This window comes from Rhea pennata, chromosome 11 (assembly GCF_028389875.1).
Source record: "Rhea pennata isolate bPtePen1 chromosome 11, bPtePen1.pri, whole genome shotgun sequence".
NCBI classification, from domain to species: Eukaryota; Metazoa; Chordata; class Aves; order Rheiformes; family Rheidae; genus Rhea; species Rhea pennata.
The window spans coordinates 4,238,120-4,265,027 of record NC_084673.1 but is presented as its reverse complement, the minus strand read 5'-3'; the positions used below and the strand labels follow the sequence as shown (position 1 = coordinate 4,265,027).

The 26,908-nt window shown below is 43.4% G+C and overlaps 1 protein-coding gene across 1 annotated transcript in view; it reads right to left on the bottom strand.

The window, feature by feature from the left end:
• The window catches only part of HTR2C (5-hydroxytryptamine receptor 2C), an 81,903-nt gene that overhangs the window by 36,520 nt on the left and 18,475 nt on the right, over positions 1 to 26,908 (bottom strand). The window contains exon 2 of the mRNA XM_062585067.1: positions 5,625 to 6,273. Within this exon, the coding sequence (XP_062441051.1) occupies positions 5,625 to 6,009 (385 nt within the window). The 5' untranslated portion in view covers positions 6,010 to 6,273. The remainder of the gene's footprint in view (positions 1 to 5,624; positions 6,274 to 26,908) is intronic.

Below are 26,908 nucleotides of genomic sequence, written 5' to 3'. Positions count from 1 at the left end.
GAGCGCCCTTCTCCCTGCCGCAGGCCAAATCCTGCCTGCTGGGCACCTCCAGGCCTGGGGTGCTGGCGGGTGTTTCGAGAGCAGGGGCTGCCCCTGCAGGTCACCAGGGGATGAAGACCCAGCAGCAGCTCTAAAAATCACTTCCTTACAAATGCTCCTTAATTGCTGAAATACAAATTTCCCAGGAAAATTCAAAAAAGTCAGCCCAGCATGACTTTTGTTCTTGCTCCCAGTTTTTGCTGCTTGTATTTAACCTCTTCTCATCTTTCCTTTCCTCGCCCCGGCTTCGCTTCCTCTTTCCCTTCCGTCGCTTTCCAGGGATCCCGGTTATAAGCCGTAACAGGCACCTTTTCCCTCTGCTCCTTCCCCCCGTGCCAGGGGAGAAGCAGGCGGCACGCACACAACCTGCTGCTGCTCCGACGCCGCTAATTTCTGTGAACGCCCCGCGCCGCTGGCATCGCTCGAACCGCCTGTAAGGGCGTTATATCAACAAGGTGAGATTTGTTTTTTGGTTCTTTTACCTCTCCTGACAATAATCACGTTAATACTCGATAACAAGCATATAAATATTTAATATCTCGCTACAGGCTTGAGAGATGCAATTAGGAAGCATCCGCGCAGCGCCCAGGAAGCGCGGGAGCTAGAGCCGGTAAATGCTCGTGCTGCGACAGCGCCGCGGCTCCCCCCAAAATCAGCCGAGCCCAACAGCAGCACTGAGCAGGGAACGCCTAAGAGCAGGAACATCTTCATTTAAACCAGCCGGGCGAGGAAAAGCCTCTTCCCCCCCTCGAAGCACGTAAGTGAGACACGCGTACGTGATATACGGACGTGTGTATCTGTACGTACGCGGCCACGGACAGACTCGGAGCACAAACAGCGCCATTAAAATAGCGGGTGACCTCACCCGCTGGATACCTCAGTCAAAAAGCACCAAATTTCACGCGCAAGCCAGCGGTTTGTGGGATGTGGAAGATCGTTAATTAACCCAAGTGGATGACCACAATTAACGCATTTCACTCCGAAGGAGGAATCACTAAACCTGCTAAACGGCACTCTGCTCTAAGAAACATCGCTTCGCTTACAAATTCATCCTCCTCTCTGCTTCTGGCCAACGAAGACACAAAACCAACCGCGTTTAACTCTTCCTGCGCTTGCAGCATACGCGCTCAGCAGCCGGCGCTAACCACCAGCCCGGGAGGAGGGACGAGAGCTCAGCAGCCGGCGCCCGGGTCCCCGCGGCTCCGGGTAGCTGCCGGCAGACTCCCGAAGGCCCCGGCGCACCCTCCGGCTGCCCTCCCCGGCCCCCACGGCCCCAGCTGCGCCCCGTCCTCCTCCCGCCGCAGCGGGGCTCTCGGCGAGGTGCTCGCCGGGAGCAGCGAGCAGAAATGCAAACCGAGAGGGCGACGCGGGCTGCCGGACCCGCAGCTGCTTTGGAGGGCTGCTTCTTCCTCCCCCCACCCCGCAAAATAACGATGGTAATTAGCAATAATAACAATAATCCGGACGCAAAGCTGCTCCAGCAGTTGGTGCTCACGGAGGCCGCCTCTAACACCAGCCTGCCTGGAAGCGGGGCCCGCTGGCTCGGCGCTGGTTTTCCCAGCTCCGAGGGAACGGGGCAATCTGGACACCTGGAGTCGCAGGCACACGCGCTGGCCGCCGATAACCTATTTGTCCAGATCCATTAGAGCCAAGAAAGTTTAATATAGGCAGTAATTTCTGCCAGGAACAGCGGATGAGACAGTCTACCGCAATTAGCAAAAGAATGCAAGAAAGCCCAGCCCTGCTTTTTCTCGCCTGTAACCACTCAGTCTGATACAAACCCGCCACTACTGCTTCTCCCTAAAACACCCCAAGGGGATGAGAGGCTCCCTGCAGTCCAAAGCTCTGGCCTGGGCAGGGCAGCTGAAGCCCTCTCCAGCTCACACCAGTTTTTTGGTTACATCGGTAGATTCTCCACCAGGATTAAACACACCGTTAGTTTCTCATTTACTCTCCCTGATGCACGTTTATTAATTAGCAAACTAATTTGTTTAATTTTTTTAGGCGTTGCATGCTATGAAAAACATTCTAAGCTGTCAAATGCAACTCATCTGTTAGTCCAAATTGTTTAAGAAAGATTCATTTATAAATATGTCAGAGCACTGACTAATTGGTGAAAAATCCAAGCATGTTGCATCCTGCCATCACTTCCTTTGTAATAAGATTCTAGTGCTAACTGACAACTTGATTTTTCCTTCTTTTAATTTAAAAGAAAAATAAAAGTTATCTTTGTGGAGGATGTCTATTCATTTTTCTGGTTATGTTTGAAATGAAGTGTACTTCATCTACATCATTAGATGAAAATTAAGGAATGAATCTACTCTGCAAAATAGAATTTATCATCAGGTCTGGGAGCGCTGATGTGGAAATTGAGCAGTAACTTAACCACTCATCTATTTACTATTTTATATATGTATTTTTTAGGTTCTTATCTGATTACATACATCAAAAATGATTTCTGCCAATCTGGCAGAGATCTCTTCCATGCATTTCAACCATACAGCATGTGACAGCTTTTGAAACCATCCAGTATCATTATACAGAACACGCAGAATTCGTAGGTTAAAATATATAGAATAAAAATGACTGAAAATTCACAATCGTGTCTCCAAGCAGCAGCTCCTTCCCCTGTTCAGTCCATGGCCACGAACCCCAATTACTCTTAGCAGTATTCTGCTGAAGTGTGAATATTCATCAAACTTTTCCTAAATCACTAATAATGGTTAGTTTGCTCCCATGTGAAGCAGAATATAAGACCTACTAACGCATGCTTGGATTTTCTGATCTCTACCATGTGGAACACATGATAAAGTCCAATGTCCTACTGGCCCCTGTAGTATCTAAAGTGCTCATGGTCTGCTGTAGGAAGGGCCAGTTTCCAGAAAGGAATAGCTCAAAGGCATGGCTCAAAGGAAACTAAGTCAGGAAAACCTGTGTTGCGCAGGAGACCAGAATTTGTCCTCACGGTTGTGTGTGCACAATGGTAGAAAGCTGCTACTTATGGCACTATACAAAGCAGGCTCAAGAGCAAGTGATGTAGCTCTGGAGATCCGGGGTCATCATAAGAGCATTTGTTAACACTGCAGCTCTATCGAGAACTTTTCCAGCTGCCGTCTCTCATTGCAATAAGGACCAGTCCATCAAGCTCAGTATAACACACAAGATACCTGCCAAAGCTAGAAATCTGTGCAAGACACCGAAAAGCTGGGTGATGCCAGCCCCAGCAGCACACGGGAACCCGAGAAAGACAAGACTGGGTTTGCTACAGGTTGTCTGCAATAACAAACGGCACTTTTAACGCTCTTGCATGCATGTAGCTTTTACTTCTAGATCACGACCAGTCAATTGCTGACATGGCTGAAGTACCCTACGCATTAAATGTGTTTTCTAGTTGCTCAGAAAAGGGGCCCATCTGCAGATTTTGGAGGACTAAAGAGGACCTGTACCCTTGACACAACCTCATTCTTCTTCCTTCGGTCCTCTGGGTCTACGCCCTTCAGCTTCTGGATGTCAAAGCAAGTGTAGATGCCCAGGAGGAATCAGCAAGTAATCCCATGGGAGAGGGGACTGACTTTCTTTGCTCCGTCTGACAGCCTTCCCGCCTCGCTGCTGCAGCGGCATGGCCCCGACTGCTTCGTTGTGCAATTAGCAGCTTAAATAGAACGGAAAAAGAGAGAAAGAGTGACTGCACCAGGGTCCTACACAAATCGGTCCACCAGCCCCCCCCCCCGAGGCTCCCTTGCCAGGCTCTGTTTTCTCCAGGAGGGGCTTATCCTGGTTCCCACGGAAAGCCCGAGCGCCGCCCGCCGCTCCTGCTGCTGCGGAGCCCGCGCTCGCGAGCACGGCCGCCGCCGGCGCTCGCGCCAACAGCCTCGCGGCTCGCCCGAGACAGCCGTTCCTGAACTGGCAGCTATTCCCATTCCTTACTGTGCTTTCACAGTTTTTCCACGCATATTGTGAAATAAAAACTTGAAAAGTAGCTTGCCTGCAGAGAAGTATTTGGGTCACTAACGTTGCAGCTCTGGTGGAGGAAGAACTAGTTGCAATTCCTCTTCTGATAAATGATATTTACTTGCCTCTTAAATATGCAGCATGCTTTACACCTTTAAATGACCTTAAGTAATCATTTTCTAGGCACAACAGCAAATCCATTTCTATTAGTTTCAGAAGACTCAGAAAGTATGTATGAAGGAAGATCACTTCCATAAATTCACCTTTTTAACCCAGAATTTATGCAAGGGCAGGTCAATCAAACCATCAGCATTTATATGCTCCCTTTCAAGCTCCAGAAAACCAGAGTAAAATGATAAAAATAAAATACACATGTTGTAATACGCAGAATATTTAGAGATGAAACTATTCTGACAACCCAAAATAAAACACTTTATGCCTAAGATCTCGATGGCTACGTGTGTATCTAAATCACATATTGATTTATCTCACTGTAGACAGCTTATATAAGCTTTGGAATTATGTACACTTGATCAGTAAATTTAAGAAATGAATCTCTGAGTTAATCTTTTAGGCAAGTGAAGAAGTCACATAAATATCCCTGCTTTTTAGTTTATAGGACTTTATACCAATTTATAATCAAATCTGTAAGTAAACAGCATTATTTGTTCCCAAGAAATATCAATATTAAAATAATTTTCAAAGAGAATCAGAAAACAGACTTCTGAAATGATTAAACGTTGCACATTAAACGCGCACGCGTTATATTGACACTTGTGTACACATACGAAGATCCAGAGGAGAGTGCAATGCCCCTTTGAAATACCACAGATGCTGGGTCCTAGCATCAAGATGAGAAATCAGAGTCTCAGGCTGACAAGAAGGTTGGACACGTTGGATGGTTCACTCCTCTGAAGTGCTACCAGCAGTTCTGCCCAGGGTATTTACCACGGGGCAGTATAAATTCTTCTCCACAGCAGAAACATACAGAACATAGCACACAAATCGGTGAGAGTCGGCAGGAGAGGGTCATGGTAGGAACAGCTCACCCCAAATACGAGAACCTCAAAGAGCTTTAAAATGGGGGCATTCCTCTCGCTTTAGAGATACGGAAACTGAGGTACAGAAAGGTGAGATGACGTAAAGGCACAGGGTGAGCCCAGGCAACGACTGCCAAGAGCTGAGACTTTTATCTGAGCACCAAGCCTACGAGCACAAATCTCCTTTCTTGACTAAGCCATTGCTCCTACCCCACTGATATTGGCAGAAGTTCAAGAACTGATTCTGACCTTAGAAGTGTGCCGGTTGCGAACATATTGCTCAACTTCTCCCTAAGCTCTTCCATCCCAGCTAATTTGGGGGCTGTTCAACCAACCTAACTCACTGCTGTGGTTTCTCAGGCTGGTATTAGTACTAAAGCCCAACATCAGCCACGTCTGCAGTTCATTCACAGCATGGAAGGGAGCGCTGCTCCCGGCAGAACATTGCCCGCACCCAGCAGAGCCCCACGTGGAGCCTGCACTGACAGTCCTCTGGCCACCACCATGCAAGACAGTGGGTGAAGCAGGGTCCTGCAACCTGGGGGTGCCCCGCTCGCAAAAGTGCACATCTGAGTAAGGAGGGGAGTCACTTACCGTACAGAACTGCAATGAGGGACACGGGCATGACCAGGATACCCACCAGCATGTCTGCCACCGCCAAAGACATCAGGAAGAAGTTTGTGGCGTTCTGCAACTTTTTTTCCAAGGACACAGCCATAATTACCAGTATGTTGCCCCCGATGGTCAGCAGGATGACAACCAGGATCAGGAGGGCTGGCCAGTTCTTCTCCCTCACAGACATCCGAGAGATGTCCCCTTTCTCAGAGGCATTAGGAGGATCAGATGTAGGGAAACTCTGATTCAGAGTCAAATTGCTGCTTAAGGACCAAGCCATGAGACCACCATGCAAACTAAAATCCAGTGTAACAGACACTGTCGTTAAGCTGACTAATATTCCAGTGCTACTTAAAGTGCTCATCGTCTGGGACCAGTTCTCCTGTCTCCTAACTGTGCCTCAGAGATGATCCCTTTTCCAAATGGCAGGTCCAGTGTAGATGCCGAACTTCACAAAACCAGAGCCAGAAATTTTTTTGATCTTCCATCGTGGAACAAACCTTCCAGAAGTTAGAGTGGAGCTCTTCTAGTTTCCTCTTGTGTGGTAGAAGTAGAAGATGACCACTGAGAAGCAACCTCGAGGGGAAGGAAACTTTGCAATCTCCAGCTGGTTTCCCGGTTCAACATTCTGAAAAGGAAAGAAAAAGTGTATTCTTCACTGAAATCACACTACACCCAAAACGTTCTTTGTCCTCGTGCAAACAGCATCCTTAGTCTCTCCCTTCTTGCTGGTTAAGATATTCTCCAGACTGCAAGTAATTTATCTTATGGGCACAGACTACGCCTACAATTATGGGGGAGGGTGCGGGGGGGGGGGAGAAGGAGAGAATCACATCAGTGTGCTCTGGCTGGTTAAAAGCTGATTATCTCTAATTAAATGTTTTGTGAAACCTGCAAAAGCAAGTCTGAAGAGCTAAATATGTTTCAGTTGATAGCCACTTCACAGATACTCTGGCTCTGTGCAAAATAGTAATTGCAAGAAATTCCAGCCAATCCAGCTAGCACTGCCAGAGCGCAGCGGAAACTATCACCTTAAATGGAAGTGTTGCGATACATGTCGCATATTCTGAGATAAAGCATAGGTGTCCTAAAAACCACTCAGATGTTAATGTTTAACTCTCTTAATGAAAGAGATCATAGCTGATTTTTATATTGGGAAATGCCTGGAATATAAAACCCAGTACGTGCTAGGTTATTATATGATGTGCTGCTATCAGTTTCTCCAAAAACACAACAGGAACGTGCAGAAAAGGCAAACATTCACAGGAGCTGAGCACTTGCTCATGCTTTTCTTCAGTCTTTCCCACGCCACCTCCATCCCATGCTCCACGAGTAGCAACCAGCAGGCCAGTAGCAGCCACTCGGTCCCAGGTGCGGGCTGCAGCCTAGGTTTCCTCCAAGTATCTCACGTGATTTCACTTAAGATAACAATAAGAATGTTCACGGGACATGCAACAAGACCAGGGAGTAGAATAAAATAGTACACATTTTGTTTTCAGTATATCCCCCTCAAGTTTTCATACAGGCTGCAGGAATAGAGTTGCTGTAACACTTGTAAATAAATAAATAAATACAATTTTTTTTTAAAGTAAGATTTTAGCCCTCGGATTTATTGTTAAATAGACATGTGACTCAGCAATTTGCCATCCAGAGATCAAAAACTAAATGTAATTTATGGAATTACATTAGGTTTTTATGGAAAATAAGAAACAATCAGAGTCCTATAATAAAATGTTAAACATGCATGGTGGTTTTGGAAACTTGCTAATGGGTTTTGTGCAGAAAAACATTTCTTAAATGAGCAGTGTGTACAATGAACACAGATTCGCTTCTACATTATAGTTAATTACTCCCAAAGGGTCTCCAAACCTCGTATTTAGAAAGAAGTTTTACACTATGTGCACAGAAAATAATTTTGCAGCTGCAGATGAATTGGGAAACAGTCACTGGACCATTTACTTATCCAGCTTGACTACTCGAGAAAAAAGGCACATTTTGGGGAAGGCAGCAAGACCGAGCTTGATGCTGCTGGCATGTGCTACGCTGGGGTGCCAAAGGAACACAGGCAGAGATGCCTAAACTCTAGATCATAACAAAATCTAAATGCAAGACAAGCTTTCTGACTTAAAAATACCAAATACGATAACTGTTTAGGGCTGAAGTTGAAAGTGCTTCACAAGGTTGCTATCTTGCTTTTTGCAACCATAGTAGCAGTAATATTTTCGTCCATGGATAATGCTACAACAGAGCAGGAGTTTGATATATAAGTAGCATAGAGTTAAATATCATTCCCCAGAATGTTTATTCTTCCATTTCAGTTTTAAAAATAAAGTCTAGGTTATTTGGCTGCTAATGCGCTGCAAAGCATTGGGTGCCAAAATCATAATTGTCACTACACAATTTGCTTTGAATTAAGCTAGTTTCAGAAGAAAAAGCTTTTTACTGCTAAGATCTAAGAAAGGCAGACATCAAAACTCATTTTCGTGCTCCAAATGAGTAGTTTTTTAAACAAACACAGAACAGACCTTCAGCAAAATGCTTTCTACACGATGTGAATTTAACAAAACTGTACTACACATTAACTTCACAGAAATAAAAGTATATTTTCTAAAATCTAATGGTTTTCTCAATATTCTTTTTTCGCCCACTCCTGTCAGGAGCTAAAACTGTACATGTAATTATAGCAACAGAAAAATTAGTCTATGATATTCACAAATTAAATTATTCTTGGTATTAGGACTATAATGGTAAAAATGAATCTCTGCCTCCAAAGTCCATCTTCACTATTAAGGGAAAGAATTATGATTTCTTTTAAAACTTGGCCCGTTCACCTGTCTGTTATCACAAGCGACGCACAAAGACAGTCACTACTAGTTTTGTGCCAACACAGAAACGGCAAAACCAAATGAAATCACAAAGATGCATCAAAAAGCATTTTTCTAGCTGCACTGATAATATCTGAAATTTAATACCTGAAATAACTACGCACATACAGAGAAAAAGAACAGATAGAAGAAAGGGGCTCCTGGGTGACAGCAGCAGGCTCTACACCCCTCTGCCTTTACCCTGTCCCCTGGGCCACTGTGCCCCAGGCAGGGTGGGAACGGCGACCTGCAGGGATGCCAGCCCTCGTGCCTGGGCTCCCCGGGCCCTGGAGACGGAGAAGGGAAGAAGCAGGCTCTGACCAGCAGAAAGGCTCTCTCGGTCCGAAAGAGCATCGCCCCTCGGTTTGACGTCCCCTAAGCTTGCCCACCATCGGATCTAGCAGAACAAGCGGCCTTTAGCTTGGCATAAAGGAAGAAAAACGTAAGTGACTCTTAAAAACAGGTGACTCTTGGTCAGCTAAGATGCCTCCAGGTTTCAGCCCATGTTGCTGGTTCCACATTTCCACGGAAAACCCTGGCCATCCTGTGCCAGTATCCTTATCTAATCTCCTGGATTCCCTTCTTTCTGCCTCCTTTAATTTAAGCTTTCCTTGCTGCAGAGCTGTTGCTATTCATTCCAGAACAGCATCAGGTTCTCTAATAACCTCGGATGGATCCCTCCATCAGGGTAACGAGGGCTTTCCAAAGCGGGACAGGTTTTACCCAAGACTGTAATGGTAAAGATCTATCTCGGCAGCATTAAATCAATACGGGAAACATTTCACCTCTATTCGCTTTGAATAATGGCATGTGGGAATCTGATTACAGCGACGCTGAAGACTGGGTTATTGGGTTCCACCTTCAGAGTCAACTGTGCTGTCGCTTTGCTAACACTTTTATTTTACTAAATTTTCACATGGATTCTGGGTTGAAGTCATTAACTCTTATTCACTGCATCCCCCAGTCTCCATGAGGTAAATGTTTATGACTAATTCCTTCAGCTACAGTCTTCTAAGCACGTCATTGTACCAGAAAAATAATTCACATTTTATTCATGAATTATGCATATATTTAAGAAATATCTCCATAATTTTAAATTAGAACCTGTGCCTATCACCAATTTTCCCAGCAGCTAACTTCCAAGTACGTTCGCTGGATTTCATGGTCAATCATCATTTCCAGTTCAAACTACTCCTGACAGTTCTTAAAACGATAATTTAAACAGTCCACAAAGCCAAATTCTAGTCTGTACCACTCCTGCTCTTGATAGAGGTGAGTAACGAATTATTTGAGCAGGGCATTTTCTTTCCACTGTAAAGCCTAGTTCAGAATAAACCCAAGCTAGAAAAATATTTTTATTTCTATTCTGTTGAAAACACATGAATTATTGAAAGGGAGAGTCTGCCACGTTGATGCTTACAGAAGGATCAGTCAAAAGGAAACGAAAGCTAAGACCCATCGAAGCTTGCACCAGCAGGGCACCAGGGGAGTTCCCCCACCTTCAGAAGCGTCCACCACTATTGCTCCGTTGTTGAAAGGAAAAACAAAACCAAAACAATGAAAAGCACTTAAACTTTCTTGGAACAAACTCCGTGATCTTCTTCCTTTGAGTAAGATACATTTGTCTTCAAGTGTTTCATCTTACAAAGCTTAGTAAGTTCATGGAGAGGGTTATATTCCCTGAAGCGAAGCAAGGATTATCAATTCTTTGATAATCAAAGATTATCAATTTAGCCTAGAAAAAGCAGCAGCAACCTCACATGCACTCAGAGGAGATAACAACACATTAATTCATCCTAAGTCTTGCTGTAAAACCCAGAAGTACTTAATGCTCAAAAGCAATGATTTTCAGCAATGACTCCTGCAAGAAAATCAAGTACTGTCCAAGGGTTTGGCAAAGGCACACGGCTGTATGTGAGCAAAAGAGATTTTTCTCCAAAACTATCAGCAGCTCTTAATTCTCTAAGCCTCCTTCACGTTTCATTGGAAAGCAGATGAAAGTCTAGACACTGTTAAAGAACAAACATATTTTTAAACCAGAAGTGTTTCTTCAGCCTTGGCTTTTGATGGTAGGCCTCCAGAAGGTCTAATTTTTATTTTAAAAATAAAACTGAAGTCAAGTAAAGCAAGCTGCGCATACTGCAATTTTTGACAGGAAAACCATCATAGATAGTTCAAAACTATCTGATATTCAGCTGACATAGACTGTTAAAGCTCCATGAATCCCTTTACAAAAGGATAAATAATTTAAAATGATAGGATACACATTTTAGGCTCAAGAAGGCAGATTTAGAGTTTCATTCTTCACCTTTAATTTTGTATATCCTACAATTCACGTCTCTTTTTTAAAGCAGTACCACATCCATTTTAATTTTTCTTTGGAATAGAAGATTGTGTTAAAATATCTCTTTCAGAACATCCTTGCAGGGGATAAGTGGCTTTCACCAAGTAACAGAGCTGCAAGTGGAAAGGCTGAGCATGCTGGGTTTGATCCAGCCCAGCAAAAAGGAGGCGAAGGGGGACGGACTCACTGTTGGTGCTTACAGAGACCATGGAGTGAGATTCTTCTACGAGCTGCACAGCGAAAGAACAAGAGACAACTGTCACATGGACAATTTTTTTTTATATATATATACACACACACACACATATATATTTGAAAAATCAGATAAAAGGGGGGGGGAAATCACAGTGAGGACTGTCAGACATTGGAACATGGTCCTAGAGAGGTTGTTGGACCTCCATTTTTTGAGAAATTCAAAACATAGCGTTCCTGCGCTCACCCATGGTCCACCCATGGGCAAAGTTCCTCCAGAGAGGGACTCCCAAAACATGCACAGCACGCACACCACCTCTCCAGCATCTGACCTCATTCTCTGAGCTACAACACTTGTGAGAGGGGATGCAGATGTTACCAGTCTCCAAACTGCAGGACTCAAGAGGTGCTTTTGAGCTCCTGGTCCTGAGTGCATACCCTATGCTGAACCTACCATTCAAATGTATTTTGAACAGGGGATTTCTCCCATTGCCACTCTTCATTTTAATCTCTTTGTAGCACTAGGAAATCTTCCTGGCTTTTCAAAGGAAGACTCAGGACTATAGAAAAACTGATGCATATTTTCACAATCATTCTAATGGGAAAGAAAATCAAAACCTAGTTGTTATTCTGAAGATACGCACTTCAAAATTAACTGAAGATGCAGTCCAGAGAAGTACTTGTGCCTAATTTTAAGTAGATATTTCCAGCCTTCCAGAGCCATTCTTCAACCAAGGACCATATGACTAGTGCCTTTTTAAGGCACTTTATTTCCTAGGAATTATCTGATATTTCCTCTTAAGCTTCATGATGGAATTCTGGAGGTTTTCACAGTAGAAACTGGAAATCAATCAGTGCAAAAAACAGTTAAAACCTTAGGGATACCTTCCCAAACACAGCTTTTCCCCACTGTTTCTAAATTCCAGCACAGAAAATAATTATTCAATTACATATAAATAAAACAAGAATACTTCATTTTTTTCACAGCAAGAGGAAAACAGATTTTCTTAGACACTAGCTTAGGCAATTATATTTCTTAGGGTCATAATAATGAATTACTAGCATTCTGTCCAAACCCAAATAGTATTAATTTCCCTCTCCGTATCTTCCCTCAGACTGAGTCAGGGAGGCATTAATTTCCTTTCAATGCACTTTAAAGCAATACAAGCACACAAAAGATGTCTCAATCTACCTTCTGGCAGTAAGATTAGTGTCCGTGTTTTTATTTTCCTGCGGTGGAAGAGCACCTAGGACCCTCCCAGGAAGATGCAGATACTCAGCCACTCCCTGTGATGACAAATCTGCTGTCTCAGCTGAGACACATGCAGAAACACTGCAACAGGATAAAACCAAATCTAAACATATACTGTCCTAACTTCTTGAGATGATTACACTGTAGTGTTCAAACTTCCTACATGCCACTACGCAGACTCCACATTTGTTCAATTTTATTAGCTTTATTACAAATATATTTTTAATCACTATGTCCCCAGGGGAATTCATCACTGTAAAAAGATCAGATGAGCATCCCACAATCTCCTTGGCTGGTATATTTTCCCATCCTTATTGCACAGGATATTCACATGCCTCTACACATGGACCTAATCGTGAATTCAGATTTGCATTTTGCTTCCTCCTCATTGATAAATGACTGAAAAATATACACTCTCAGCATTCAAAAGTCAACATTCACCATAAGCATCATGCATAAAAGGGCCCAAATCATATTCACTCCATGACACACCAAGGCAGAGTCTATAGAAGCCCTGAGGTTGCCCTTACAGCTGCAAAGACCTCACTCTCCCACTACTAAAATGACAATCTCTCAGTCCCTTTTTTTTCTTCAATTTCAAATATAACATTGCTGAGAATTTTCTTGTGGTAGTTTTTTTTTTTACCCTCAGCTTTTTAGGGTTGCCATACTAAGTACTGTTAATCAGCTACTGTGCTTCCATAACAAAACCAATTTTTCTCTCCTCTCTTAAAAAGCTTTGCCCAGCAGTTCTTTAAATACAGCATAAGTGTCTGGAAATAAGAACTTGCAACGCTTGCCCCCAAAACATAAAACAAAACAAATCTTTGGCCTTCTGTGGGCAATATGAGTAGCTAATCTTTTGCTTAGATTGAAAACCAGGCCTAAATTCATTAAAACACGCATTCACACACAGTTCTCAGCAGTTTTTGCAGCACCATGCAACCTGTTTGAGGTTACGTATCCGCACAAGCACAGATTACCATGCACGTGGCATTTGTACCTGTACGAATGCACCTGTGTGAACACACACCTGAACACGTATATGCATACAATAAGACTGTCAAGTGCAATTTATTTTCAAATGGTGTTTTGAGGAAATCCCACATTCGACAAAAACAAACCGGACGGTCTGAAGCTGTCGTGCATACTTCGCAACAGTACCGGAGCGCCGCAGTCAGTCTGGAGGGAAAGGACACGAACGCTCCCAAAGTCAGCTCATGAGTCACGTTATGTACGTACACGCACCATTACATAAAACACATGTGGCCATTTTTAGAAGGATGGCAGTGAATCATCTATTACTTAATAAGGCCAATTTCTCAATCACGCAATAAATCTGTTCAATGTTGTATTTGTAGCTTTCTTTTCACTCCAATTCTTTGTATTTTCTGAAATCACGCCAGTTATGAAACATCACCGTTTTTCTAATGAAAAGAACGGGATTTATTATGCAACGACTGGAGGCACACACTCCACTACACGTGAGCCGCCAAGAGTCTCCCGTTAACTTCTGCACGCGGCCCCGTTGCTCAGAGAGCTCAAGCCATGGTGCCCGTAGGGTCACCCGGACGCCACCGCTCACCACGGGCTTCGCATGGCTGAAATTGCATCACCCTTAAAATTAATTTTCCCATCAAGCACACAAACTTGCAAAATCCCCTGATCTAAAACAGGGAGAAATATTTACTTTAAATTATAAAATGTCTAACAGAGGCCTTCTACCAAACACGCTGCTGCGGTATCAACGTATAGCACGGGGCACCCCTCCTGCTGTCAGCGCTGCTTGAGCTCCCTGAAGAAATCACAGACTCACACAAGCCAGGCAAAAGCAAAACAGGAAAGGCAAAGCATAACAAACTGCGTCTCTAGTGAGATGGAAAACTGCTCAGGGCTTTTACTATAACAATGTAATTAAATGTGCGTTTTCACAGATCTATACAATCTCAGAGAAGAGAGCAACGCCTCAGAAGGATTATTGAAACATTAGCAAGTTACTTACTTAAATTTCATATGTAACAACAGTTAATGTGAGAAAACTTATGTAGAATCTGTAACAAAAATAGCCAAAGGTTTCTACTCTATGGATAACACAAAAGAGCAATTCAAAACCAACTCTCCACCATATGTGGGCCTCCCACAAAATGGGTGCTATAGCAAGCTTCATCTGAGACCCACCTCAGGGAAGACACAGGCTTTGTTTTGTGCATGATCACGGTCAGATAACAGGCTAATTTCAAACGAGGTTGTTCTGCACACCTGGAGAGCCTGATGGAAAGGAAGAGCTAGCTCTGGTCCCACCTCTGCACCTTTTCTTTAGTGTCTATGGAGATGCTCTACTGCTTCCTGATTGGAAAGGCTTGAGAAGGCTACCATACCCTGGCAGCTGTATTTTTCCTGTTCCTAAGTGAGTTTTCCCAGTTTTACACACTCTCATATGGGTCTGCTTTAAGGATTTATGCTGGTTTAGTTAGTTTGGCACAACTACAGAACATGTCTGAATAACCTTCCCTGTTTTCTCGTGATGGTATGAAGTCTGCTACTGTACCCTGTAGCTAGCACAAACATCTGTATAGCTGTCTCATGGCACATGCCTTGCTCTCTGATGGTAAACAACATCCTCAGACATAAATAGCTAAAAGAATTGGTCTATGTGATGCCAGCACCTAAAGAGAGAAGCTGAACTACATAGTTACAAAACCTCTTCATGTGACCTCAGTACTAGGGAAAATTTTCAGAACAAATTGAAAAAGAAGATAATGAAAGACACGAAGATACATGAAAAGTGCTATAAAATGCATCATGAGTTTCCCAGTTGTACATTGTGACAGCCTGATTTAGTGTCTTGGGATTTTGGATTTTGTTTGCTTGTTCTTTCATACCCTATTTTCTGGGGTTGGGGAGAGTGGGCAACAGAAAATCTAATTTACATGGACTTCACTAAATCACTTGATATGGTGTCACCAGGGAAAGTATTAGATAAACTCCAAAGAATGGTGACAAACAGAGCAATTACGAAGCTGTCGTGGAGTTGGCTGCAGCCCAGATCAAGTATGTTAGGTTGAAAAACAAACCCTGGGCTTGAAGAAAGTTGCTAGTTGAAACTCGCAAGGTTTAATTTGGAGAGTCATCTAATTCTGATTATTTTAACCCCAGAACAAAACATTTACTTTGGGAATTGAAGCAACAGATGATTCAAACCCAGGATGCATCACCCACATTGGGGAAGACTGAAGTATCACAAAGGAGGAGCTAGATGGCTTTGAGGACTGAACTAATAATATAACTAATAATATGATATTATAAACTATAAATAATTAACAGCATGTGGCTGTAAACTAGGAGCTTATCAGTAGGAAACAAATAAAGAGAATTACTTAGCTGCCTGAACCGTAAGTCACTGCAATAGGCGAATGAAAAAGACTGATATAATTTAAGAAACATATCAAGCAGAAGATTTCTTATAAAGATAAGGAGGAATTAATGCTATTAGCACCAGACATTGCTAAGTCCTTGTACTTGTACTTTGATTCTCTACTCTTTGAATCTACTTCCTTGAAAATACAGGAGGAACAAGGCCCGAGAGAGGCTTTTCACAGCAGGCATTCACAGACTGAAGCCTCCTGTCCAGCTCTAGGCAGCTGGTCATGGATGCGTTTGCACACATTTCACTCAAGATGCATTAATTCAAAAAGAAGTTGTACAGACACAGGTTACTGCACCTCCCAGACACAGCTATGCAGGCCAGCACACATCCGGCCAGCTTGGAAGATGGGCCAAGAGAGTGTGCTTGGGCTGTGCCCACGCATGGAGATGTACAGTACCGTAGGGGAAGAAAGGAGCCGCCTCATACAAAAAGACACTACCACCCCCATTCCCCATTGCATTTCTTGCTGTCAGCTCCTCTGAGGCTGGATCATAGCCATGACTCTTGCTTTGAGAAAAGCAGACTTGACTTGCATGACCAGGTTTGTGGTATCTGGGCAAAGCCTCTTGTGATGATTTCTGAATTCCAAGTATTCTCTGCCTTCCTCCAAGTTGTGTGCCTGCACTGAAGTACATTTTCTGCACCAGCTACATCGATCATCTAAATGGCTTTTAGCATCTAATTGATTACTTGGTTCTCTGTGTACCGATTTGCTTTCACCCCCTCTTCCACACTCCTACGCTGCTAAATCTCTTGCCCTGCTCTGTTAGCTCCTGCCTTGCCTCTCCCCCCCGCCTGTAGCTCCGCGGGGTGAGTAACTGGTTATGCTGTTGGAGGAGTCACCCACGGTGCTGCTTGCCGCTACCACCCCATTAGCGTTCACGCAGACGAGCTCTCAGTGTGCTGGCCCACGGCAGACAGCGCCGAGCTGCCGCTGCTACCGCCCCTCACCCACGAAACCACGGGGAGATTTTGAGCTCTGACACAACAGTACCTTGCAAATATCTTTAATTAAACAAGAAGGTCCAAACCTCCTCTCTTGCCAGAGACTTCAGTACAGTCGCTCTTGATTTGTACTTATGAAATAGGCCAATTACATTAAAACACCTTCAATGAGATTAGAAGCAGGCTCTGAGTCTGGAGAAATCATTTAATTTCTTTTAAGCATTTGACAATTTTAATAGACATCATCTATGAATGAGTCAGGGTGTGTAATATGCCTTAAGTAAGAGGAAAAAAGCTCATTAACTTTGTGAGAACAGACAGATGGGCACACTGGGGTGGCGCGCTGACAGCTCCCCGATTATGTAAGGGGTTACCGGTAAGGCGCTGAACGCCACGTGCAAGGGTGCAGGAGTCATTTCCACGGGAGCAAATTGCAGGGACACAACCCGTCGCCGAAGACTTCGGTAAATGAGTCAAGGAAACGGAAGGGAAGGAGACGAAACGCAACGGAAAACGCTTCCGTTCTCAAAACTGCAGTCTCAGAGCAGGACCTTAAAGGCCAAGGGGGCACCAAAAAATTAACATAATTTGTGTCACCCTGGTTCTCTTTTTGAATACACACGCGAGATAAGGAAGTTGTACCACCCGGACTCCAGTGCAAACACGGCGCGAGCGCAAATGGCAGCAGCGGAGCAAAGGCGCCTCACGGCATTCTCAGCGAGACAGGCTGAAACACCGAACAAAACGGTCGGGACCGGCTAGCAGGAGAGGGGGGAAAGAAGAAAAAGAGAAAGAAATGGATCATAGAGACTGAGAAACGTGGAGGCTGTAACTGTACTGTAAAGACAACCTCTGGCCTCAGTGAGGAGAAGAAAAACTAGTATTTAGAAGTGACACTACTCAAGCAGCATTCAAAGCAGCCACCTCCCTCGTTAAGGGATTTTTTTCCCTTATGTCTACTTAAAGTTTAGACAAAAATTGGCAGGTGATCAGCAGTGTTTCCAGCCAGCCTGTGAATGACTGCTGTATTTTGGACAGCGTGAATAATACTGCAAATCAAAGACAGAGCCGTCACTGCATAAATGATTGATGCGGGGAGGCCAGTTCCTCCTTGCACAGGTCGTGCTAGCCTGAGTAGCAGAGGGAGGTGGTCAAACACACTCTTAATAAACTTGACTAAAGAAAAATAATGAAACTATCAAAACAATTTATGTATGAATCAGGCAGTGTCTGCATCTTAACGGCTGGAACAACGGCAACTGAACTCTAATGGAGTCAATTTTCTCTTGAAAACGATTACTAAATTGCTTTCATTTTGTCAGCAAGGTAATATCTATGTGAACAGCTCAAAGTTACGGAAGTAACAAACCATCAGTTGTCAAGTGGGGAAAAACATTTTTCTTTTCCCTGGGAAAAATCACACTTGAAAAAGAAACAAGTCTAGCAGAACCCGGGTTCCTCTGGTAACAGCGTGCACTTTGCAGGAGGGAAATATTCCACCAGGAACAACGGGCCATGAGACACACACGAACTGAGGCTGGAAAAATCATAGGACAGACATCTCACTGGGTGCTGGGTCCATTAATTACTCTACTGAATACCGTGGAGAAGACTGCTATGCCATCACAGCCCGGTCGCGTTGGCCCTGAGCCGCGTCCTCGCACCGTGCGTGCCATGTCACGAAGGCAATCCTGCTCCCCGAAGACAGTCTGGGATTCCCAACAGAAGCATGCACTGGACCAAACAGATCCAACTTCTACGCAAGCTGGATAAATTAATTATTCTGGTCTATTGACCTATGAGCAAACAGGAAAGCCAAGAAGCAGAAGCCAAAAGTCTTGACTTCTGTCTCACGCCTAGTTATTAGAGCACGTTTCCTGCACACTCCAGCTCAAGGCAAGTCTTCTCCCCTGCATTTGCAGGCCTGCACTCGAAACACTTCTGGGAAGGGGTGTTCGGTTTATTTGTACAATGACAACGCAACCACTTCGCGAGCTCTGTGACAGCAGAATTGCATGGGATATTTTAGTTTTCTAAAACCGCCAGCAGCTAACATAAACGCATAACCACAGGCGTATTTCTGCACATGCAGCATCAGGCCACATAACTAACATTTTAAGCAGCTTCTCACTAGACAGTGTAACCACAAAAACATATGTTTCAATAAATAGCAACATTTTAAAAATGAAACAATTATGTTAGTTCCAATAATTAACAGGCAATAATAGATGAGCAGATCAGCTAAAAAGTTCATTGTCTAATATTTTAATTAAACCAGCATCGTTTTTCTCTCATACACATCTGAGTCTCAAAGAAGACTTGCATATAAAGGCCAAAGAAGTAGCAAGTACATTTCTCAGTTCCCAGCCTTATGCACTAAAACAGTCCAAATAGCAATCGGAAACATCGACTACTCAGTGAGGCTGAGAGCAGCTTTCCCCACGTGGGTCCAGCCAAGCACATCCCACCTGACTGCCACCGCCGTGAACCGCGGTGCCACGCCAGCAGGAACCAGGCTGCAACGATGAAAGACGCATGCTCATCAAGGAGCGTAAACGTGGGTGTTTGTCCAGAGGAGAGCACAGGAGCTCCTCAGTGCTTACGGCTTCAAACACATGACTTTAACTTAATGAACTGTCTCAGTAACTCTCCAGAGTAAAAACTCATTCACTCCTACGGACATGTGATCCTTACATAAAGGAAGGCAGGACACAGAGAAGCCCGTATTGTATGTATACATCAACAGCTGAACCTTAATTCGTGTGTGTGGACTGTGACTCAAGCCTTGCCTGCAATTATGGCATAAAAGTTGCCATTAAATTTCACCAGGCAGAAATGGGGTTTACGTTACGCACCAAAATTAACAGACCTCTCTTAGCATCATTAAAAATAAAATCTTACCTGAGTGCTTTATTCTATAAGGCTGAGGACCAGACAACCAAGGAGCTCAGTATAGATACTGATATGGAACAGGACATGTGCTACTGGGCAACACCCTTCAAGAGCTCTTTGAAAGGTGGAAAGAAAGACGACCTCAAAAAAGAAAAAAAAAAAAAAAAAGGTCTAAGCATTGGCTCCAGACCAAATCTACCAAAACAGACACCTGGGGCCACCAAGCAGCAACGCTGCACCAGACAAAGGGACTGGAGGAAAGCAGACCATCCAGCAAGGTGGGGAGCACCATGCTAGGGGCTAGAGAGCTCGGGGTGGAAGAGGCAACCAGCAGTCATTAAACATAATGGATAGAAATACCAGTTTACAGCTCCTGAGCGAAACTGAAAATTCTGAACCTAGCTGCAACATCAGTGGTTCCATACAGCTATGAGAGCTGCTAACCACCAAGATGTTAGAAACCAAACACTTCAGAAGTACTAGAGCAAGTGACCAAACCACACCATTGATGCAACCCAAGAAACACTCTTGCAACTGTTTGAACCATTTGAATCAAAAAGCAATGTTAAGCATGACAAAAAAAAAAAAAAAAAAAAAAAAAACACAGCTTGAGCTAACACAAGTGCAAAGTAAGGCCCTTTACCTTAAAACTCTTCCATTACAGGCTGAACTGTATTATTCACATTTGATGAGGATCAAGGGAAAGGATGATCACAACGGCATACATTAACCTAAAGCACACTGACTTGACCAAGTGCTGAGTCCTGAGCACTAGATCCACAAAACTGGGAGGACGTTCAGCCTTGGAGACAGCAGGGAAGAGCTCTGAAAGTAGGGAACTGTGAATGTAGCCCTGTTGGCACTTCTTCAGCAAAGCTGCGTAGGAGGACAGACATTGTTCATGCACGTAACTAAGGAGAGTAAAGGAGAAAAAAAAAACGCTAAAAAACTAGAGAGTGTGACTTCATTGAGGATTCATAAGGCATAAGAGCATTATAAGAATGAATTTTTAATACTTGACGCTTCTATAGCATTCAATTCATTACAGAGCTGAAAGGCTAACACTTTCTACATAAAAGCACCATTGTAGACAGATGTAAAAGGACTTTATTCAGCCAAAAATATCAACAACGTACTGCAGAGCAGAAACTCTGGAGCACCGAGAGGCCCAGTTCTGAACCAGAGCAGCTGATCCACTTAAAACCAAGGGTGCTGCACTTCTTCCCTTGATCCTGCTCAACATGCCAGCGCAGCCTACTGAGAACAAACTAAAACCTGCAATGTAGACAGCAAACGAGATAAAACCACCTCTTCTGACAACGTACAGAAGGGTCACGTCTCCTCAAGCTCCAGAAGGGCTGCGAGGCTTTGGTGGCCACAGCTAGGAGCACGCCTGGGAAGGAAGGACAGAAGAGGCTGGAAGAGTAACTTGCCCATTGCAACACTAGGCATATTTAAAACATAACAACAAGAAAAACAAGATCCAAGAAAAGCAAGAGCTTACATCAAAGCAGAATACTCCACTCTACACAGAGCTCTCGCCCAGGAGAGAAACAGAGAGACTAAATGGTCCTTAACAGGTCTGAATCTTCATACTCCACGGGGAAAAAGAAAGGGAGTAACTTTTTTTTTTTTTTTTTTTTTTTTTTTTTACTTCCCCCCAGGAGAGACTAAAATACAGCAGAAAGCTGGAACTGCAGTGCTACAGTACTTCCACTCAGCATTGTGAAGAACTCTGACAGACTTCTTAAATACAATACTTTTTGTTCCCACTTGCAACTGTCTAATGCCAAGTGAATTTTTTTACTTCATTTTTTTCTAATCACAAAAGCAAAGTCCAGTTATGAGAGGTAACAGCAGTATGAGTTATTCAGGCTTCTGCTTTCATATTACTAAGGGAAATAGGCGGCTAGCCTAGTGTTGCCAACTATCACATTTTTTCCTCTCAAATCTTTCAGTAACTTGTGTCTTGGGTTTTTAAATCTCAGCCTTTTGAGCCAGTTTGTTACCAACCCTCACAGCTGCAGGCAAAAGATGAAAAATACATCTCCTAGAGGCTTAAAAAACAGTAAGCAAATACAAGCAAGGCATAGTAACTTTGGAATTTTCTGATTTTACGCACTTGCCTCGGGATTTTGAAAGCCACTCAAGGCCAGTAACTCTGCACTCAAAGACGTCAACAAGAAATCCTTAAAAAGCCCCACATTCAGAACAGTTAAAATTTCAGCAATCAAGCCTTATGTTTCCTATCAGCCTTTCACCAGAACGTTGTTTGCAGGCGCACCCAAAATAAGAACTTGTGTTCCTGAAAGCGAGCACTTCAAGTCTGCAGGACCTCACAACACTGCTCCCGGCTTGGTGCATCCTGGCACTACCTGGTCCTGGAGGGCTGCATTTGCAGCTGCGCAGGTCAGTCCCTAGGATGAGTCAGACCAGGGCAAGTTTCTCCTGTAGCATCACGGGAGTTTGCTCAGACAGGTAACAAAGAAGCTTTTAGCATTGCAAGATGGTGACCAAGCACCGTTGGGCAGCGAGGAGCTTTCACCGAGCAGGTCTCCCATCGGCCGTCTGCAGCAGCAGGCGACGCTGGAGCTTGGGAAAGCTGCTATTCCATGGAAGACCATGCTTTTTAATCTGCTGAGTGTCACAGAAACTTCAGGTGAGCTGAACAGCGATAGTCTCTACAAACAAACTCAGTGCCCACACAGTTTGGTTTGCAAACCTCCTAAAACGGAAGGGGTTTTGACTTTTTTTTCTTTTTACCTTTTGCCTGCAGATGCTGTTTTGGTGGTTAGCTGAACACATTTCCTTACCTGTGACAGACTGCCCCATCTCAGACGGCCAGTTAATTCCTGTCGCCAGTATCCCAATAGAAATTTAAATGAAAGGCAAGAGTAAGTTATAAATACAAAAAACAGAAAACAAGCAAACAAAAAACCCCATTCACAAATATCTTAACCTTCTATCTTTTTAGAAAAGCTTACTGCATTAAGGCAGAGAGGTTGACCAAATAAGCAAACAGAACTGCACTATATTAAGCCAACTGGGCCCGATCACATTTTCCCCCAAAACAAGCAGCTGATTGCATTTTTTATTTTTTCTGTATCGTTGTGAAGATGGAAAACAGGAAAACAGAAATAAAAGGCACACAAATACTACACAGGCAAAGCTACAATCTTAAACAATTCTTCTGGACCAGACAAGGAAATGGAAGATCTTTTGGAAACATATTTCTACCTATTTCCTTGCTTGAAGAAATGTTATTTAGAAGATCTCTTTATCAATACAGGCAGCATGAAGCATGGTTACTCTGATGTACTTCACACAGAGTTATCAAAACAAAGCCGTGCATACTCAGACGTGCCTGGTGTGCTGATTTTTTTTTTTTTTTATGAGCTACAGTCTAATTTTTGAGTTGCAGTGGCTGTGCACTTGTCTTCCTCTCTTGCCCCATGCTTCAACATGCTCCACTTGTGCAGTTAATACAGTGATAGCAACAAACCATCAGGGAATTGCTCTGTGCAAGGAGTATCTCTTACCTTAGGGGACTCTGTGATGTTCTGTGAGATCTTCTCCATAATGTGAAGCTCTGCACTGCTTAGGAGATTAAAACAGCCAAAATCAGACCCTCCTGGGCTCTACCAGAATGGCTTGCCATTGAAAACCAAGATTTCTTCCCAACTTACTGAGAAACTAAGACCAGAAGGTAATAACTAATATGCATATACATATACGTATACACACACACATATACATACACATTATATACACATATGTGTATATATACACTTTTATACATACCTACAAGTAGCACACCAGGTGCTTTCTTGGTGCTCTGCAGTGCTCCTTCCACCTGTCTAGCAACCCCTCACCCTGAGGCTGAGCCTTTCCGCAAGGTGTGTGTGTGGGGGGGGGACCATCCCCAGGGTGGGATGTGACCTAACATGTACCCTCTCTCCTTGCACACCAGTAGTGACCCACTATGCAGCTGATTGGAGAAAAGAGGGGGTGCCATCATGAAATAAATGAAAACAGAATTTTCTACCCATCGTTTCCCAGTGATAACTATATCCTCAGGAAGCACGAGGTTCCTTCCAAAAGAAGCATGGCATAGCTGCTATAATTTATCATCACAGCCCACAGAATTAGATAGAAAATACATATAGAAAAGACATCTCCACTATACATTCCTGCAGGCTACAAGAGCACCCTTGGCTAAAAGGACAATATTGCAAATCATCTCAAGGGCTGAAGTGTCAGTATCACAAGCCACAAGTTGTGTTTCTCTACAAGGTTTACCGATTTTCTTCATCTTTGGCCAGTTCTTCAGCTTCTGCAACAGGAAAACGTTTCCCTTTGCCCTATACAGAGGAACAAGTTCCTGCTAGCATGAATAAGCCCATGGATAACTGCAGGAAGGTCTTCCAAGTTGTTCCATAAAATCCCTGCGATATACATCAACAGCTAGAACTCCAGAAGACACCTTCCCACTACTGCCTTCCAAGAAGACATTTCTTGATCCATGTCAGTGATACACTGCCACCCTCCACACTCAGACAGACACAACTTAGGTTGCTACACAGGTTATTTTAGAAGACACTGGCAACAGCCATTAGCGCAAAGCAAGAAGAAATCTATTCCAAAGAATGCATCCAAGCTCTTTTACTAAACATAAGAGAATTCCAAGAAGAGGCAATTCCTCTGCTCAATGAACCGTTGCGTTAAAACTGACTCTTCGCTTTCCACTGAGACTCAACTGCCCACCCCTTGCCTTCCTGCCGTCTCCTCTGTTTCTCTGGTTCTCTGCTTCTGTCTGGCAGATGCAAGCTGCAAAACTTTCATCAAACAAGAGTTAATGAAAAGACTGTTCCCACAAATAACTTTTGCAAATAACTCTTGCAAATAATTTCTCTCCAGGCCATCGCACAGGCTGTATGCTGTGGGGAGACCGTCACTGCTCCAGGCAGCTTGTTCTGCAAAGAAGCTTCATGGATCATCCCAGTCTTGTCCAACCCATTCCTTGCACTGCTGAATAAGAGACTCACGTTTTGAAGAATGGCCATAATTATATGCCCAACCAAGAAAAATTTCATTAGTAATACAGAAACACTTGGAAAATTGCAGATCAAAGGCATTTCTGTGAATATACTAAGTTGTAGTTTAAGTTAACAGCTTCCTACCTGCAGAATTTGAGGTTCTTTAGAACACAGAAACTAAGGCCAGCCCAGAGCAAGTGAACAAACAGCGACTGTAGTAACCCTTTATTCTTTCTGACTTTAAAAATATCTTTCTCCCTATCTGAAGATACTAGGCATCACTGCTCAATAGTCTCCACACCGAGGCCTGGATGCCTTTGGGTATGGAGCTAATTTCCCACCACGTTAGGGTAGTTCTGGGTGTCACTATCCTGAAATAGCAGTTAGGTCATTTAAACCTTCGTTAAAGGAATTTGTTGAATCTCCTTAGTTTTTCTCCTTAGTACAAAGGGACAAAATAAGAGGTATGAACAAAGTAATTGCTAGCTGCTAAAAGTGGGAAAAGGCTCAGTTCTGCTACATCTGCTTAATGACTAGTAAAGGTTGTTTATTTTCTCATATGCTATTGTGCCTAGAGACTGTCTTACGTACGCTTGAAAAAAATTAATCATCTTCATCTCAACACCTCTGATAAATTCTGGCTGCGTAGCAATGGCGTTTACCTGTAGTTCTTGCAAATGGTAAGGTGTAATGAAGGTAATATTTAATACTAGCATTAGCTGGGAATAGTTCCACAGAACTTTTTTCTTATCAATAAGATTCATCAAGGTAAAATAGAAACTTGGGGGGAGGGAATTAGTTTTGATGGATTTCTCAGCAGACAAGTACTAGGGAAAATACAGAGAAAATTTCTTTTTTACATTTTGAAAGCAATAATTTTCCTGAAATTTGAAATAACTTTTTCACTTTGACATTTAAAAGAGTAGCACAAAGAATTTTATATCAAAATTACACAGAAATGAAAGATTTCAATATATCAAAATGCCGTAATTGATCCAAACCTATTTCTTGTTGGGATTTTTAGTTCACCTATTTTTATTTGACATTTTTACGTTTTCTGGAACAGAAAAAAATCAGACTCTTCAATAACAGTTGTGGGCTAAAAAAGCTGCATTCCACCTAGCACTAGTTCTGCTATTTGGCTAGAAATACAAGAAAGAGACACCATGGTACTGTCTGGACCTAACAACTTCTTCTATCATGTTCAGATAAAAACATGTGAACATCAACCACATGGAATACAACTTCATTGTTTTTCTACTCCCAATGAACTGTGCAAAGAATTCAATATAATTAAGCCTTCAAAAGAAACTACTACTCAACCAGCGATACCAAAAAAAGCTCTGTTCTTTGGCTGGCACCCATCTCTGCAAATGCTGTCACAACAAGTCTCCAAACTGTCATTTCAGCAACTGCCCCACACAGGAAAAACATATTTCTTTTAATTAGCCAAAATTCTAGCTCCATCTTTGAAGAGTATAATTTGATCTTTTCTCTAGAAACTCATTAACCACTTGAGCTTAATTATTAACATTTGGTTTAAAATTCACTAAATTAAACACCAATTGTGTGAGCGCAGCTATGGCTTTGGCGAGATGATGCCAATGGCTGCGGTACGTGGGCATGCTGCCATGGGAGCACTGTCCAGGTCAGTTCAACAGAGTCATCTGGACAGCAAGACATGTAGCTTCTGTCCCTGGTCTGCTACTGACTCCCTGGATGACGACTTTGGGCAGGTTACTCTCTTTGGGACTCCTTTTTCTTTCCTTCCCCTATCCATTTAGGGCAGTCAGGTCATGAATTGTTTGGAGCAGAGAGTGGTCCTTCCTCCTCCTCCCTGAATCCTACCAGATTTAACGAAATGTCCAGCAAGGCCACAGTCTAGAAGTCCTTCCCATGCACAGTGTTGGCCCTGGGAGCAGAAAATGCGTCAGGACCCATCTCAGGAGATCACTGTCTCTGCCTGGTGCCGTGCACCAAGCTGCAGCTCTTTTTAAGATGAGTTTCTTTTTCTGAGAATGGACCCAAACATCCACACACTGGGAACACGCTCCTGGCATCACGTCTGGTAAAGTAGAGCTCTCACAGATGAGAAAAAAAAATCATATAATAGCTCCTCTGCCTTGCTAGCTCTTAATGCCACAGTTTGTTATGCTAGAGCTCCTGCAGGATCTGGAGCAGCAAAGAACCTGCTAAATGCCCTGAATCTTCTGGGATAAAACTGAAAGATATCAATTCCTCAATGGAAGCCTTTCAAAGAAATAAAGGCCCATGATTTATTCAGAAACAAACACATTTTTGCACCATGTTG